The following is a 19,719-nucleotide window of genomic DNA, read 5'->3' on the forward strand; positions in this document are numbered from 1 at the left end:
AGTCACCATTTCTATGAGCATAACATGTTGTCCTAACACTATGCATGACTGTCATATTAGAGTATCTCAATCTCTTTTTCAAACACAGTGGGCTAAGTTGCCATTCCTTGGTGCCCATTTTTCCAACCTTCTACTTATTTCCAGCATGTTGTTCTTTGCTTTTATCAATGTATGAAAAGCAGCCAGCAAAAGCAGAACACTCAAGTATAGCTGATTTTGATTGTGAAATTAGATAGTTTATTCATATAGCTTTGTGTTCTAGGTGAAAAATCAAATTTGTTGACATGGACAATAAGACCGGTTATCCCAGATCCAGTCACATATGTATATTTATATCTCTCACCAGATGATTCAGGACAATTTTGAGTAGCCAAAGATCCTACAGGTACAGTTGGCCACTCTATTCGCCATGTTGTATCATTTTCTGATCTGCATACTGCATCTACAATGGGAGATGTACAGCTGTGTCATTTTTGTTACAATAAATTGAACAACAACAAGTTGAAATCTACTGTAAATTAGTTAGACTTCAAAACACAGGATTCTGTAAAATTTAGTAGCCCTCAAGAGTATGCGTAGCTCTTGCTGCACTTGGGTCCCACAACACAGTCTAGCTATTTTCTTCAAAGTCTAACTAATTATTTTGTTGTTGTATCTTGATAGCTGCTTGTTAACCAGAAATGTAGTAGAAACAAAGCTCATTACACCCCCCTCTAATTCAGTACGGATGTTACTATCTATAATGCACTCCCAATATTACAGGTACGGTATTATGTTTCAAAGCAATAATGTAGACTACAACTCACTGAAGTGTCTTGTAAGTTTGTACCGATTGTGCAAACATATTTTTTGGCACAATAGGTAGGCAATATATATTGAGCATAATTCTATAATAATAGGCACAATTTTTGTACATTGGTTATCAAAATAGCTGAAACTCTGCATAATGTATAATGGGATAGGCTACTTGTAAAGGGTAGAGTAGTTAAAGATTGATATACTCTAATAGATTAACCACTGCAAGTTGAAATATTCTAATAGAATGTTCAAAGATGCATTAAATAATCTAATAGAGCATTCAAGATGAATTTCTACATATTTGGCACATAATGGGACCCAACTGGGCAAATTGTAGCATACAGTAGTAGGGGAAATTTTAGAGCATTGTTCAAAAGCATAACTAGCTCAGGCCTAGTGCCTTGAAAACTGCTTGTAAACAAGATTAACTAATGGAAAGAAGCCCATTACACTTTCTTCTATTTATAACTAGTATACTAAAAATTATAAATTTAAAAATGAAGTAGGAATCCTAGCACTAAAAAGTAGTGAAACAAGAGATGAACAATGGTAGCTATTACAGTATAGCTCAGTGGGAAATCCCTACTTTGGCATGATATAGCCATTATTTTGCATTCAATGCCAAAGTAGGAATTTCCTACCGAGCTATGCTGTAATAGCTACCATTGTTCTTCTCTTGTTTCACTACTTTTTATCGTTTGGATTCCTACTTCATTTTTAAATTTATAATTTTTAATTTACTAGATTTAGTTTTTTTGATAAAGCATACAGCTAGCTATAAGCATGTGACTGTTCTATTAGGGTAACTACTGTATTAGAGTATCTCGAGTCAGCTTGCAAAGATGTGTGCTTGCCCAAAAAAGGGGTGTTGTTTCGATTGATTTATATAGATAATATTAGATAAGAGAATCTCGAACCCGAGCTCGAATTAGCCAACCAACTTGAAGGTGTGTGGTCACAAATACAGCTAGTACAAAAGGGGAGTGGTCATCGTGGTCTCGATCGATAGATCGGTAATATGTACGGTAGAATAAAGAATAGGTGTGATGTTGAGACCTATCGTGGAGTATCGGTACCCCCTCTGTACAGTAGCGTAGTCTAAGCACCTTAAATAATTTAGTGTGGCGTCTATTATGCAGTTTAAAGAAAGTGCTGATATGGAAAATTAATGTCTCGATATGGTTTCGTTGGATGAAGAAGAAGACAAGCAGCCTGACTGAAGATAAAAGAAAAAACAAGGCGCACAGGGCGTACGCTCGTCGGAATCTCAAAAGGCACATCCCACCGGTGAGTTTGTTATTGTGTTGTAAAATGGTGACCATGCACTACTTTGTTTGGGATCTAGGCTTGTGACTGTGGTCAGTGAGTGAGTGAGTGAGTGAGTGAGGCAGTGAGACAAAATTTCGAGTTTTGATGATTTAAAAAGAATTCTATATCAGGCCGCCAGTAAGTGTTTTCTTGTTTTTAATGCTACATTTGATGCTATATAGATGGATTATTCCGTAAAGGTGATTTTTGTTGCATAAGAAGTTTCTAAGTTAGTTTTTAATGGGCGATGTTTTTGCTGGCGCACGTCATTTCGGGGGATTCCTACTTAAACAGTACTACCATACTGTTTGATTCAGTACAGCTGTATCTATACCAAAACAGCCAAGATCTGAAAAAGGTGCAGTCCTCAAAAAAATCTCGGTGAAAAGCTGTATCCCCTCATAACGTGGTCTCTATTATAGGAGTTGAGCGTGGCACTATGAGATTTATAGAGCATATTTGTATTATATTCTAATAGAACAGTCACACATATACATTTATATCAATACCTATATGCTACAACAATAACAACAGAAACCAGCATTACTATTGTAAACATGAAGTAGAGATTGAAGTGATAAAATGTTATGAAACAAGAGATGAATGATGTTATTACAATGTATGTTACTTGGTAGGAAAATCCCTACTTCAGCATTATCATAATAATAATTGTGACCCAGTCTAGGAAAACTGGTCTTATCTCCTATTTAAAAGTATTGAGAAATGCTGGTTTTAAGGATTTGGTGTGTTGTAGCTCACCAATGGTTGAAGCTATATTTACCAAATTTTCACACGTTTTACACCAATTCCTTACCTTCCAGAGCATCCACTGTGCAAGTAGCCAACAACTAAGTTTCCCGCCATTTTAGATAGTTTTTAAACCGAGGTTGACTGTATCAGGTGAGCTCAAAAAGGGGTGGGAGGTGGGGGGCCTGGAAGGCGGGCAAGATGGTATTCAAAAATTGAAAAGGAAGGTGTAGGGATGAATTAGGTTAAGTTTTGAGCCACTGAGGTCTCAAAATTGGCTAAAATGAAAGGAAATTCACAGCAGATGTACTTATTCAACACCACAGAGTTGTACAGCCACATACAGCCATCCCCAGGCTGACCATAGCTCCGTTAAGGCCCCACACCGCATGTACAGATCGCCACTGGGCTTGGGAAAAGCTGGCAAAACCGGACCACTCAAGTCTAGCTGATTTAGGTTGTGGAATTAGATAGTTTATTTGTGTAGCTTTGTGTTCTGGGTGAAAAATCGAATCTACTGACATGGGCGATAAGACTGGTTTTCCCAGACTGGGTCACAATTGTTACGACATGCCAATGTAGAGATTTTCTCACAAATTATGCTGTAATACCACCTCCTCTTGTTGCACTATTTTATCACTTGGATCACTTTAAAATAGTTTTAAATATATCATCATACAGTACAAAAGTACAGTACTTATTGTAATGAAGTTTGCACCATTTCAAAAAATACTGAAGTCTTTATCACATCCTGGCAGTATTGGTTAGGTAAAATCAAGAAGAAAAGTATCTTCAAAATGACCAAAAATGCCTCCAAAAAGTTGCTTCAGAATATACCACAGTTTTCTACCGGCTGGCTAACTAACTGTCTGCCTGCCTGTCTGCCTGATGCATTCAGACAAGCATAACTTGAAAATGGCAAAGGATATGGGTGTGATTTTATCATTGTTTGACATCACTGCAGCCCGACAGGTGCCTTTTGTCATACTGCAGTATGTGCAGTGTACACATTATAAACTTACCTCTGTCCTTCTTTGTGTCCCACTGACAGTGCAAGTTGTCGATTCATGGCAGTGTGCAAAGGCTTCCCAGTATACATTTACAATGGAAATTGTCTGTATTTTCTGTAATGACTGGATTAATTGCAGAGGCAATGTCCTTTGTTTGTAATGCTGTACATGTGACCAAATTTTGGAAAATCACCCATACAGTATGGATGTATGTGAAATAATTAGACTTTTCATGTTTAGTGAGTTACTGTTATGAGCAGAGCACAGTTATAACAACATTTCTGTAATTGTCTAGTAATTTTAAGGTATTGAGAATGGTTTACAATCAATAACAAGTAGAATTGCACTATAAAGCTTGTTATTTGGTCATTAAATATTTTAAGTGTCAAATGCACCCATATGGTTGATTTTCCAAATTTCGGTCACATATTAGGAAAGCTGAAAGCATACCATGATGGTCACTTCACTTTTTCAATAGTTAGTTGTTGGGACACGTGTTCAGATGTAAACATCAAGTCTTGCACCATGGTTTCATTTGATGCGGTATGTGCTTGTTCACCAGTCTTAATTATGTTACAAAGTGAACAAACAGAGTTTAAAAAAATTTAAGGGAATTTTTGGGATCATAAACATGTAAAGTAGAAAGAAGGTTGCTGACACCTGCAGATATATGTGCAAGTGGACATTTAATCCTTAATTCAGTCATGGGTACAAACAGAATTAGGGATTAAAATTAATGTCCACTGGTATATCTGTAGGTGTGCTTGTTTCACTACTTTTAAAACTTATATGATCCCTAATCAAACTTAAAATTCATAATTCTTCCTTGTACATGTTCATTTAAAACTAAACAATTAAAATGTGTATGAATCTTACTGTACGTACTAGTTGGCAATGGTGATGCTGTTGCAGTAGATGTGGAAGTCATCATAACAGATGATATAACAACCATAGCAGAAGAGGTAACATCAACAACAGTAGAAGAAGGACGTGTAACAGTGGTACTAGTCTTGGCAGATGTGGTGCTAACCATAGATGAAATTGTGGTCATAACAATGGAAGTATATGTAGTGGTAGTCATTGATGGAGAAGTGAGCATTAAAGAAGCATTTCTTTCTGTAAAGAAACACCCAAACTCTATCATACAGTATATACATAAATTTAATACAACCAATCATTTACAATGCAACAGAGTTTGTGTTAGATAGTGCTTGCATTAAGAAAGATTTACGCTGGGTTAGAATTAAACTGTTACTATAAAACCAAAGAGACAAGCTAATCATAAAACTAACCATTTAAAACTTTAAATGATAAAATAATATGCACTTGTATCCAAATATATCATATATGGAGGCATGATATAATAGTATATCATACAGTATGGTAGTACTGTATATTAGGATCAAGGAGGTTTGAACTTTCTCACAAATAAATGACCAGAAACTACACCTTCATGGTGCCTTGGAAGCATTAGTTAGGTATAACCAAGCACAAAAGTTCCTTCACTGTGACTGAAATGCTTCCAGTAGGGTTGCCACAGCTTTTTAAAATTTTTAATGACTGACTGCCTGATTATAGGCTTGATTGTTTCACTGTTTGACATTGTTTAAGCCCTACAGGTGCCTTTTGCATACCACAGTACATGCAATGTTTGCGTAATGGATTTATACGTATGTGTCTCTCCTCTTGCATCCATTGACACCACAAGGTGTAGCAATGCTGTGTGATAAAAATTGTCTGAGATTTCCATTGTGATTGCATAGGTTGAATCTTCTTGTAGTGTTCGTCATTTGCAACACTGTGTAATGACCTGAATATAGTTGAAAATGAAGCACATTGGCCACTTCACTATTTCAGTGATCATTAGTTCGTGCACACGTTCAGACAAAAATAATAAGCCTGGCACCATTCTTATTCTAACAAGTATATACACACAAAAAAAATATGGAAATTTCAACTAGAGTAGGGACCATAGCACATCGATAAATAGTACTGAAACAAGCTGGAGTAGTGGATGATATTAAACTACATTAAAACAATAAGAAGTGTTATATCCCCACAGGAAATGCACGGTGTATAATCCCACTAATGCACTAATGCATTTTTGCTGACTTCCATTAGTCTTTCTGGCCTGCAGATCAACCAAACAATAGTATGAACACACAACTATCACCGTTTCGCTCCATAAACAATGGAGAATGAAATAATACTAGAAGCACAGCCCTAGTGATTAAGCTACCTTGTAAAGCAACAATGAAATTATACTGAAAAGACAAAGGAAAAGTTGCACACCTTTTGAAAATGCTTCGCATACATTATTTTCTGTAGGTCTGATTGAACAACGGAAAGTTTTACTACACTCAGCATTAAATTCTGCATCTGGTGATCTATTATATATCATGATACAGTTGCACAATCAAACATGATGCTTAAATATATATTTAATGCGATTTTACGAATGAAATGCTTTGTAAGTTTGTAACAGAAATAAGACAGAAATGAAACCTAGATGTCCATGCTAAGATATTATGAATGGTTCTTTTCAGGCATTTTCTACGGGCAAAGTAAGCAATAAGTAAGTTTTTCAAGGTGAAGGAATAAAGAATGCATGTTTCCTTAAACAATGTGGCTGTTCAATGTACGGTAGTAGAATAACATACGGTATCAAAAGGGTTTAATTAATTAATTACTTAAAAATTAATTGCAAATTTTCTATTTATTCTCTGCACTTATTTAACTTTTTGTATTTTGTAAAATATTCATTCTGGTGAATCATAACATGTTGCATCAAAGGAAAGATCAGTACCAGACATGTTATAAACATTAATTCTTCAACTGAACATATGCCCTGATTATTAATTACTGAAATGGAAAGTGACAAATGACCATTCCACTTCAGTTTCAGCTATGTTTCACCTGTCATAAAGTATTATGAATGAAGAACAGTATGAGAAGCACCTCTGTAATCAATCCAGTCACACCACAGAATTTACAGCACTGAAGTGATGATGTGGTACTGTCAATCAACACCTACGTGCTTGTGGAGAAAGACACACAAAGGAAGACAAAAGTATAGGTCCATGATGCCAACATTGTACGTAGCTGCTGCAGTTGATGAAAAGGCATGTTTCAGGCCCGAACCAAGAAATTTGCTGAACGCATCAGTTAGTCACAGGCAGTCAGTTAGTAAAAACTTCAGTTAAATAAAATAATTTATTTTCATTAAAAATAGTTTGGAAGGGTTTGAGGTCACTCTGAAGACATTTATGGGATTGGTTATATCTAATCAATAATTATTGCCAAGCTGTTATGAAGGAAAAGTAAGGCTGCTTTTTCAGAGATATTTTTGGACAAGAAAGACCGAACCTCCATGATCCTTACTATACAGTACTAGGGTATAATTAGAACAAATTTTATGTGAAAAGGACTTGCACATAAACACCTGAAGATATATTACAGTACTAGTTTTATTTTGTTTTTTTATTAAGGCTCTAGCACAAGTGCTGAAGGTCTGTAGGACACCTGGTCCTACAGCCTGTTTAAAGTTGTTGCATAAAGTATGTTTGAAAAGGTGGAGAAAGAAGAAAAAATCCATGACTGGATCTGGGCAGCCTTGAACCTTTGGATGTGGACATTAATCCCTACTTTAGTCCATAGACATGACTGAATTAGGGAATAAATGTTCACCAGTATATCTTCAGGTGTAGGTGACCTCCTTTGTTTCACTACTTTTTATTTCTATGATCCCTAATCAAACTTAAAATTCTTAATTTTACCTTAAACGTCTTTGTTTACATTTTAAAATTATCATGAATGGTGAACCTACAGTATGCATACACATTAGAATAGAAAGAATGGCACCAGGTTTAGTACTTTCATCTGAACATGCACCCTAAAATTAATATAAATTATTGAAATAAAAAAAGTGGCCATTACGCTTCATTTTAAGCTTTTTTCAGCCCGTTACACATTACAAATGAGGAGAAACACCTATGTAGTCATTCAGTCACAAAATGAAATGATTATTTGGATGATTCCCATCAAACTTAGGGAAGTCATAATGTGGCGTTACTGTGAATTGACACCTTGCACTGTCAACAAAAACAAATGGGTCAAAAAGTGGGACACAGTTGCATACATTGTATGTACTCCGGTATGCCAAAAAGCACCAGTCATGCCAAAGTGACATCAAACAGTGAAAAATCAAGCCTATAGACTTAGCCATTATCAAGATATGTACACTTGGTGAAGGTATCAGTCAGTCAGTCAGTCAATCAGTCAGTCAGTTTCAGTCAGTCGGTCAGTCGGTTGGTCGGTCGGTCAGTCAGTCGGTCGGTTAGCCAGCCAGCCAGCCAGCCAGTAAAAATTCCACTAAACATGTGACCGGATCTGCGAAAACCCGACCTAATGACGCAAGCTTAAAATTTCAGTATAAGCCATTGATTGCAATGGGTAAAATATTTGCGTAATTGAAAAAAAATCGTAAAATTTCTAAACGCTTTGTTCTTTGTGTATTATTTATCTAATCCAAAACAGCCAAGCTGTAAAAAAAGAGTGCGGCCCTGAGAAAGGCTATGGTGAAAAAAGATGTGAAATCCAAGGTGGCGGCCAAGAAATGGCTGTGATGGTAAGTTAATGGTAAAAACTTTAATAACGACAATTCAAGTGAATTTTGTGCCAAGACCAAGCGGCACCAAATTCACTGAATTGTTGTTATTAAAATTTTTACCATTAACCTACCATCACAGCCATTTCTTGGCCGCCACCTTGGATTTCACATCTTTTTTCACCATAGCCTTTCTCAGGGCCGCACTCTTTTTTTACAGCTTGGCTGTTTTGGATTAGATTTCACTTCTTTTTGCATTTGTATACCCCAAAGCCGGCCTATGGCCGGCTTTAGGGCTTTTTAACCTGTCATTTATTTCTTTACTACAGGAAGAAGAAAAGATGAAGCAGGGTGATTTCTTTGTAGCTGACCTCTCTGCAAGGTGATCCTTCTAGCTGATCCCTCTACCGGATAACTTGTTTGTAGCTGAACTCTCTACAGGGTGATTTGTTTGTAGCTGAACTCTCTACAAGGTAACTTCTTCTAGCTGATCTTTCTACAGGGTGATTTGTTTGTAGCTGAATTCTCTACAGGGCGATTTGTTTGCAGCTAAACTGCTGAACTCTCTACAATGTAACTTCTTCTAGCTAAACTCTCTATGGGTGGCTTGTTTCTAGCTGATCTCTCTACAGGGTGACTTGTTTGTAGCTGAACTCTCTACAAGGTGATTTGTTTGTAGCTGAACTCTCTACAAGGTAACTTCTTCTAGCTGATCTTTCTACAGGGTGATTTGTTTGTAGCTGAATTCTCTACAGGGCGATTTGTTTGCAGCTAAACTGCTGAACTCTCTACAATGTAACTTCTTCTAGCTAAACTCTCTACGGGTGGCTTGTTTCTAGCTGATCTCTCTACAGGGTGACTTGTTTATAGCTGAACTCTCTACAAGGTGATTTGTTTGTAGCTGAACTCTCTACAAGGTAACTTCTTCTAGCTGATCTTTCTACAGGGTGATTTGTTTGTAGCTGAATTCTCTACAGGGCAAATTGTTTGCAGCTAAACTCTCTACATGGTAGTTTCTTTGTAGCTGAACTCTCTACAATGTAACTTTTTCTAGCTGAACTCTCTATAGGATGACTTGTTTCTAGCTGATCTCTCTACAGGGTGACTTGTTTGTAGCTGAACTCTCTACAGGGTGATTTGTTTGTAGCTGAACTCTCTACAAGGTAACTTCTTCTAGCTGATCTTTCTACAGGGTGATTTGTTTGTAGCTGAATTCTCTACAGGGCGATTTGTTTGCAGCTAAACTGCTGAACTCTCTACAATGTAACTTCTTCTAGCTAAACTCTCTACGGGTGGCTTGTTTCTAGCTGATCTCTCTACAGGGTGACTTGTTTGTAGCTGAACTCTCTACAAGGTGATTTGTTTGTAGCTGAACTCTCTACAAGGTAACTTCTTCTAGCTGATCTTTCTACAGGGTGATTTGTTTGTAGCTGAATTCTCTACAGGGTGAATTGTTTGCAGCTAAACTCTCTACATGGTAGTTTCTTTGTAGCTGAACTCTCTACAATGTAACTTTTTCTAGCTGAACTCTCTATAGGATGACTTGTTTCTAGCTGATCTCTCTACAGGGTGACTTGTTTGTAGCTGAACTCTCTACAGGGTGATTTGTTTGTAGCTGAACTCTCTACAAGGTAACTTCTTCTAGCTGATCTTTCTACAGGGTGATTTGTTTGTAGCTGAATTCTCTACAGGGCAATTTGTTTGCAGCTGAACTCTCTACATGGTAGTTTCTTTGTAGCTGAACTCTCTACAGTGTAACTTATTCTAGCTGAACTCTCTACGGGTGGCTTGTTTCTAGTTGATCTTTCTACAGGGTGACTTGTTTCTAGCTGGACTCTCTACAGGGTGACTTGTTTGTAGCTGAACTCTCTACAGGGTGGTTTCTTTGTAGCTGAACTCTCTACAAGGTAACTTCTTCTAGCTGATCTTTTTACAGGGTAATTTGTTTGTAGCTGAATTCTCTACAGGGCAATTTGTTTGCAGCTGAACTCTCTACATGGTAGTTTCTTTGTAGCTGAACTCTCTACAATATAACTTCTTCTAGCTGAACTCTCTACATGGTGACTTGTTTGTAGCTGAACTCTCTACAGGGTGATTTGTTTGTAGCTGAACTCTCTACAAGGTAACTTCTTCTAGCTGACCTTTCTACAGGGTGATTTGTTTGTAGCTGAATTCTCTACATGGTAGTTTCTTTGTAGCTGAACTCTCTACAATGTAACTTCTTCTAGCTGAACTCTCTACAGGATGACTTGTTTCTAGCTGATCTCTCTACAGGGTGACTTGTTTGTAGCTCAACTGTCTACAGGGTGATTTGTTTGTAGCTGAACTCTCTACAAGGTAACTTCTTCTAGCTGAACTCTCTACAGGATGACTTGTTTCTAGCTGATCTCTCTACAGGGTGACTTGTTTCTAGCTGAACTCTCTACAGGGTGATTTGTTTGTAGCTGAACTCTCTACAAGGTAACCTCTTCTAGCTGACCTTTCTACAGGGTGATTTGTTTGTAGCTGAACTCTCTACAAGGTAACTTCTTCTAGCTGATCTTTCTACAGGGTGATTTGTTTGTAGCTGAACTCTCTACAGGGCGATTTATTTGCAGCTGAACTCTCTACATGGTAGTTTCTTTGTAGCTGAACTCTGTACAACGTAACTTCTTCTAGCTGAACTCTCTACAGGATGACTTGTTTCTAGCTGATCTCTCTACAGGGTGACTTGTTTGTAACTGAACTTTCTACAGGGTGATTTGTTTGTAGCTGAACTCTCTACAAGGTAACTCCTTCTAGCTGATCTTTCTACAGGGTGATTTGTTTGTAGCTGAATTCTCTACAGGGCAATTTGTTTGCAGCTGAACTCTTTACATGGTAGTTTCTTTGTAGCCGAACTCTCTACAGTGTAACTTATTCTAGCTGAACTCTCTACAGGATGACTTGTTTCTAACTGAACTCTCTACAGTGTGATCTGTTAATAGCGGAACTTTCTACTGGGTGATTTGTTTGCAGCTAAACTCTTTGCATGATTGTTTCTTTGTAACTGAACTCTCTACAAGGCGACTTCTTCTAGCTGATCTCTCTACAGGATGACTTTTTTCTAAGTGAACTCTCTACAGTGTGATCTGTTCATAGCAGAACTTTTTACTGGGTGATTTGTTTGTAGCTAAACTCTTTGCATGATTGTTTCTTTGTAACTGAACTCTCTACAAGGTAACTTCTTCTAGCTGATCTCTCTACAGGGCAATTTGTTTGTAGCTGAATTCTCTACAGGGTGATTTATTTGAGCTGAACTCTCTACATGATGGCTTATTTGTAGCTGAACTCTCTATTAGGTACCTTCTTCTAGCTGATCTGACTACAGGGTGACTTGTTTGTATCTGAATTCCCTACAGAATAACTTACAATGTAATATAACTGAGTAAATTATAAATGCAGCTGAATGCTTTATTAGGGTGACTGTTCTATTAGAGTATCTCGATCTCGCATTTGCTGCACCTAGTTGCCTTTCGAGTCATAACTCAGTGATTTGTAATCCGATTCTTCTGTACTACTGCAAGGACTTTCTATGATGATTATTCCAGCTACATACTGAGTTTCAGCTCGTTGCTCTAAGCGGTTTGCCTGGTAGATACGAAAACTAATAGTTTCTTTATTCATAAAAATCGATCGCGTAATTTTGACACAGGTTGGGTTTCGTGTCATATCTCCATGGTCTTTATCCCGATTCCTTTCAAACCACAAAAAGGCACTCCTACGATGGTTGCTCCATCTACATATCAATTTTCAACTGATTCCTCCAAGGAGTTTACCCTGTAGGCGTGACAGACCTTCGACCTTATTTTACGCAAATAATCGGACATAACTCCGTGAATGTTCATCGGATTCCTATCAAAGTTGGTACGGAAATCCGCCTTAATGAGCCCTTTAAGTGTGTCACATTTCAGCCAAATCTGAGCACGCATTCGTGTTTTATGGCGAATTTTGCGAAGTGTGCGAAATGAAGATGTTAGAAACTATCAAAAGCTTGATAAAGATAAGTTAGATGAAATTTTTATGTGTGATGATATCTGGGATGATGTCTTATCGAAGTTTGACAATCTCTCTGACTGTTTGGAATGTTTCAATTTAATTATTAATGGGTTGCTATATAAACTGGTACCTCTTAAGAATTTGAGAGTTCGTCAGCGGGATTGCCCTTGGCTATCGAATGCTTCTCTTACTAAGGCGCGTCGTCTGCGTGATATTGCTCATAGAAAAGCCTTGAAATCTGGCTCTCTGTCGGACTGGTCATCATATAAATCTCTTCGTAATAGGGTGAATTCCATGCTGCGGTCTGCCAAGGCTAAATATTTTGAAAATCTATCATCTTCACTTAAGAGTACTCCTACCAAGTTTTGGAGACATTTTCGATCATTGTCAAGGAGCTGCAAGCCTTCAAATGGTATACAACTTTCTGTTTCTGCAGATGTGTTCAATGAGTACTTTCTTTCAATTCCACACAAAACAATTGCTAACGTGACTGGTAGTGTGCCAGCTTGTGAGTTTCTAGAAAAATTTCTGGAGAATAAGTCTGTGCCTCAGATGCGGTTCTCTTGTGTTGATGTTGGGACGGTGTCATCTGTTGTTACTAACCTAAATGTTCATAAAGCTACTGGAGCTGATGGGGTCTCTGCTCGGTTTGTTAAAGCTTCTCCTTTTATGGTGAGGGTGATTACTGTGTTGATTAATCGATGTATTGAAAGCTCCACTGTTCCCAATCAGTGGAAGCAGGCTATTGTGACCCCAGTGCCTAAGGTGAAGCACTGTACTAGTATGTCTCACTTTCGTCCAATTTCTGTGTTGCCTACTTTATCTAAGATACTTGAGCGTATCCTGTATGATCAAATGGTTTCACATCTGAACAAGTACAATCTACTGACACCTCATCAGTCAGGATTTCGTTCTGGTTATTCCACTCATGATGTGCTGCTGTATGTAACAGATAAATGGATTAGGGCTATTGATAGAGGTGAATACACTGGAGCTGTGTTTTTGGATCTGGCTAAGGCCTTTGATACTGTTGATCATGCGATTCTGTGCTCTAAGTTGCAGTGTTATGGTTTTCACGGAGCGTCTTATGCCCTGTTATGTGACTATCTGTTAAATCGACAACAACGTCTGGTGTTTAATGGTAACACATCAGACTGGGGCACTGTTACAATTGGTGTGCCCCAAGGATCTGTTTTAGGTCCATTGCTTTTTGCTTTATACATCAATGATTTGCCATCTGTCGTTGATTACTCTACTATGGACCTGTACGCTGATGATGCTGAGTTACATTATAGCCATTCAGACTTGGGTGTTGTGGAAGCACAAGTTCAATCTGATTTGGACAAGGTAGCTCGGTGGATCAGTAGTTCTCATTTATGTCTTAATGTTGTGAAGTCAACTGCCATGCTCATTGGAAGTCGGCAAAGAATTTCGGGCAAAAGTTTTAATGTCTCAATTGGGGGTATGGCTTTAAGCCAAGTTGACTCTGTTCGATATTTGGGTGTTATAATTGATCCCACATTATCGTGGTCCTTACATATCACTAATATAGCCTCTAGAGCTAGATCAAGACTCTCATCAATCTTTCGGTATGGAACTTTGACACCTGCAGTGCTATGTTTGCTTTATTCAGCTTTTGTCCTACCATTGTTTGATTACTGTGATGTTGTGTGGTGCCCCACCACCGCTAAGTTTACTGCACTGATTGAAAGAACTCACTCTAAGTTTATGAAAAAATTGCCAGCATTGTACCAGAGCAAGTTTTCCTTTACTTTGGTGGAACGTCGTAAGTTTCATACAGCTATACAGATCTTTAAATCTATTCACCAGAAGCTACCTTCGTATCTCCACAATATATTTCACTATTCCAGAGATATCACAGGTCATATTGGTCGAAACATTAATAGACTCTTTGTTCCTAGAGTAAACAACAATTATGGGAAAAGAAGTTTTTATTACAGGGGAGCTATGATATGGAACAGTTTACCATCAACTGTTACTGAAGCAACCAACTTATCTAAATTTGTACGGTTATATCATGATAAATTTAGTTGATTGTATCTGTGTAGTTTTGTGTACTGTTCTTTGTATACCCTTTTGTGTTGTATGTTTATGTATGTATGTATGTATGTATGTATGTATATATGTGACTGGGCCTGCGAAAATAGGGCATGTGGGCACATAAAATTTGCCTACTTTTTCAAACTTTCATGGTTCATACCTTTTCATGACAACATGCTATGGCCATGCAATTTTCAGCCCTTATCAAATATTTACTTGGCTATATGATACAAGTTACAGAATGCAAATACTGCATTTCAATACTGAGACATGACTGATAGTGTGGTGGGGTGTAGTTTGTGCCCACATGCCCTATTTTCGCAGGCCCAGTCACATATGTATTTGTGTATGTATGTATGTATGCTTGTTTCGCAGGGCTCCACTGAAAATCAGTGTTTTTCACTGAGTGGAATCCCTGTTTAAATATTACAATTACAATTACAATTACAATTACAATGAAGAAGAAAAAAACGAAGAAATTAAAACGAAATTTTTGTTCGCTCGTATCTCGGAAATGGCTGGAGCGATTTTCTTCAAATTTGGTATGTAGACTACCTCAACTGGGCGGCACGTCTCCAGCAAATTTGGTTCCAATCGGATAATGGATCACAGAGCTACATAGGTGTGAAAATTGCGTTTTCTTTCTTCCTGTTAATATACTCACGGTGTGGCGCGCCGGCTTCTTGGGCCGCACGACACACTATCGTGTGTCTTGATCTGAGTTGTCAAAAAAGACAGGGTGACACCAAAAGGCAGAGCCTGTACAAGGGTGTTTCCCCATTTGTGTAGAAAGGTTCCAATGATAAAAACCTAGATACCATCTTATTCACCTACTCAAGAGGAGTTCAACATTTTTTTTTCGTTGCATTAGACTAAAGGATACGTAAGTTATGGGCGTTTGTTTACGTCACGTCGAAACGATTGTACGCGATCGATTTTTCTTCACTGATTTCGTCTCTGTATGCAGTGAAGAATGGTATCAGAAGACAAAACTTACCCAGTAATGGACTCCCCTATTCATGGCAAACACAATGGTGCAAGTGGCAACTCTGTACTGCATTACGTTTGTAAGTTACAACCGTTTGTGTAAGTGCATGTAATTTATTTTCCCAATACTTGCTGTACAAATCGATCCTTTTGTTGTTACTACTTTGTAGGGCTGTAACTCCAAAAGTTGTTGGCATACAAGGCTAAAACTTGATCAGAGCATACACTTGGCTAAGTAGATTATAAATGTTCAATAATAAAGAATTTGAAAAATGCTCCATTTTGTCGGGTTTTCGCAGATAACTTTTTGGAAGTGTTTCAGGGTAAACTAAAGACACTTTTGGGCTTGGTTATACTTAACCGATACAGCCAAGATGGCATGAAGATATTGTGAGACTGGTTTTAGGGTGATGTTTTAGACCAGAAAAGCCCAAATCTTCATGATCCCTAATACAGTACTATCATACTGTATGATGGCTAGTAGGTAGCACATCTTGGAATAATACTGCAGTACAGCGCTATGAAGAATTGTATCCTCATTTTGTTGCAATAAGTAATAATAATAATAATATCCTTGCAGCAAAAGTTTAGCAAAATTAATACAGTATACATACATAATTTATGATAGTGTGACAATACTTTATTGTTTTAAGTGTGATGGAAACATATAATGACAAAAAAATCTATAAGTACACAAACAACAGCAGTGTTCATATAGAAATTTCATGTATCTGATGAATGATTTTACTGATTAAAAAGCAACTAAAGGTTTGCTCCTATGGTATGCATTTCTATAATTGTGCTTATAGTAATGGAGAAAGACTGAAATTTGCAAAACTAGCCAAATTTGATCAACAGATATCGCATTTATTATAACTTACCAATTTCACATAGATTTCCCATGAAACCACTTGAACAAATACATGATGAGTTAGTGCATGTAGCATTGTTCATACAAGGATTAGAAGAACAAAAATCTGTGCTAGTTTCACAAGTATCCCCAGTAAAACTGTCCATACAAATGCATGCAAAAGAATTAACTCCATCTGTACAAGTTCCATTATTCATACAAGGATTAGGATCACAATCATCTATGTTAGTTGTGCAATTATCTCCAGTATAACCATCGACACAATTACATGTGAAAGAATTAACTCCATCCGTACAAGTTTCATTATTCATACAAGGATTAGGATTACAGTCACCTATGTTAATTGTACAATTCTCTCCAGTAAAACCATCGACACAATTACACATGAAAGAGTTAATTCCATCTGTACAAGTTCCATTATTCATACAAGGATTAGGATCACAATCATCTATGTTAGTTGCACAGTTCTCTCCAGTGAAACCATCGACACAACTACAGGTAAAAGAATTCACTCCGTCTGCACAAGTTCCATTATTCATACAAGGATTAGGATCACAATCATCTATGTTAGTTGTGCAATTCTCTCCAGTAAAACCATCGACACAATTACATGTGAAAGAATTAACTCCATCCGTACAAGTTTCATTATTCATACAAGGATTAGGATCACAATCATCTATGTTAGTTGAACAATTCTCTCCAGTAAAACCATCAACACAATTACATGTAAAAGAGTTAACTCCATCTATGCAAGTTCCATTATTCATACAAGGATTAGGATCACAATCATCGACGTTAGTTGTACAGTTCTCTCCAGTGAAACCATCAACACAATTACATGTAAAAGAATTAACTCCATCTGTACAAGTTCCATTATTCATACAAGGATTAGGATCACAATCATCTGTGTTAGTTGTACAATTCTCTCCAGTAAAACCATCGACACAATTACAGGTGAAAGAACCAACTCTATCTGTACAAGTTCCATTATTCAAACAAGGATTAGGATCACAATCATCTATGTTAGTTGTACAATTCTCTCCAGTAAAACCATCGACACAATTGCAGGTGAAAGAATTAACTCCATCCGTACAAGTTCCATTATTCATACAAGGATTAGGATCACAATCATCTATGTTAGTTGTGCAATTCTCTCCAGTAAAACCATTGACACAATTACACGTGAAAGAGTTAACTCCATCTGTACAAGTTCCATTATTCATACAAGGATTAGGATCACAATCATCTATGTTAGTTGTACAATTCTCTCCAGTAAAACCATCGACACAATTACACGTGAAAGAGTTAACTCCATCTGTACAAGTTCCATTATTCATACAAGGATTGGGATCACAATCATCTATGTTAGTTGTACAGTTCTCTCCAGTGAAACCATCAACACAATTACATGTGAAAGAATTAACTCCATCTGTACAAGTTCCATTATTCATACAAGGATTAGGATCACAATCATCTGTGTTAGTTGTACAATTCTCTCCAGTAAAACCATCGACACAATTACAGGTGAAAGAACCAACTCTATCTGTACAAGTTCCATTATTCAAACAAGGATTAGGATCACAATCATCTATGTTAGTTGTACAATTCTCTCCAGTAAAACCATCGACACAATTGCAGGTGAAAGAATTAACTCCATCCGTACAAGTTCCATTATTCATACAAGGATTAGGATCACAATCATCTATGTTAGTTGTGCAATTCTCTCCAGTAAAACCATTGACACAATTACACGTGAAAGAGTTAACTCCATCTGTACAAGTTCCATTATTCATACAAGGATTAGGATCACAATCATCTATGTTAGTTGTACAATTCTCTCCAGTAAAACCATCGACACAATTACACGTGAAAGAGTTAACTCCATCTGTACAAGTTCCATTATTCATACAAGGATTGGGATCACAATCATCTATGTTAGTTGTACAGTTCTCTCCAGTGAAACCATCAACACAATTACATGTGAAAGAATTAACTCCATCTGTACAAGTTCCATTATTCATACAAGGATTAGGATCACAATCATCTATGTTAGTTGTACAATTCTCTCCAGTAAAACCATCGACACAATTGCAGGTGAAAGAATTAACTCCATCCGTACAAGTTCCATTATTCAAACAAGGATTAGGATCACAATCATCTATGTTAGTTGTACAATTCTCTCCAGTAAAACCATCGACACAATTGCAGGTGAAAGAATTAACTCCATCCGTACAAGTTCCATTATTCAAACAAGGATTAGGATCACAATCATCTATGTTAGTTGTACAATTCTCTCCAGTAAAACCATCGACACAATTACAGGTGAAAGAACCAACTCTATCTGTACAAGTTCCATTATTCAAACAAGGATTAGGATCACAATCATCTATGTTAGTTGTACAATTCTCTCCAGTAAAACCATCGACACAATTACACGTGAAAGAGTTAACTCCATCTGTACAAGTTCCATTATTCATACAAGGATTGGGATCACAATCATCTATGTTAGTTGTACAGTTCTCTCCAGTGAAACCATCAACACAATTACATGTGAAAGAATTAACTCCATCTGTACAAGTTCCATTATTCATACAAGGATTAGGATCACAATCATCTATGTTAGTTGAACAATTCTCTCCAGTAAAACCATCAACACAATTACATGTGAAAGAATTAACTCCATCTGTACAAGTTCCATTATTCATACAAGGATTAGGATCACAATCATCTGTGTTAGTTGTACAATTTTCTCCAGTAAAACCATCAACACAATTACATGTGAAAGAGTTAATTCCATCTGCACAAGTTCCATTATTCATACAAGGATTAGGATTACAATCATCTATGTTAGTTGTACAATTCTCTCCAGTAAAGCCATCAACACAATTGCAGCTGAATGAATCAACTCCATCTGTACAAGTTCCATTATTCATACAAGGATTAGGATCACATAGACCTGTAAGTTCACATTAAAAAAAAAACTATTATACAGCATTCACTGTAAAGACCTCTTCACTGTATTATTCCATTATACAGTATGTTTACTGCCACACTGCAACATTATGTTTCACTGCTTAAACTGTATCACTATGACAATGATAAATTATAATGCTTATTATTGCAAGCATCCCATCATTACTACATACTTAAATAATACAGGTGTGTTAATGGTAGTAGCATTTAATAGGTAAGATGAAGAGAGTTAGACAGGATAGTCTAATAAAGCATTCGCCATGCATAATTATTTTAATACAATAGTCAGGTATATTAAATAGCTATAGCCACCTCCTCCATTGGTCTAAATTAGGTAACCG

At 37.1% G+C, this 19,719-nt stretch overlaps 1 protein-coding gene across 1 annotated transcript in view; it reads right to left on the reverse strand.

Moving 5' to 3' along the window:
* The window catches only part of LOC136246543 (uncharacterized), a 96,166-nt gene that overhangs the window by 43,914 nt on the left and 32,533 nt on the right, over nt 1-19,719 (reverse strand). Inside the window, exons 8-10 of the mRNA XM_066038040.1 lie at nt 16,416-19,361; nt 4,749-4,979; nt 344-442 (exon numbers count right to left, since the gene is read on the reverse strand). Of these exons, the coding sequence (XP_065894112.1) occupies nt 344-442; nt 4,749-4,979; nt 16,416-19,361 (3,276 nt within the window). The remainder of the gene's footprint in view (nt 1-343; nt 443-4,748; nt 4,980-16,415; nt 19,362-19,719) is intronic.

Source organism: Dysidea avara, chromosome 2 (genome assembly GCF_963678975.1).
Source record: "Dysidea avara chromosome 2, odDysAvar1.4, whole genome shotgun sequence".
NCBI lineage: Eukaryota > Metazoa > Porifera > Demospongiae > Dictyoceratida > Dysideidae > Dysidea > Dysidea avara.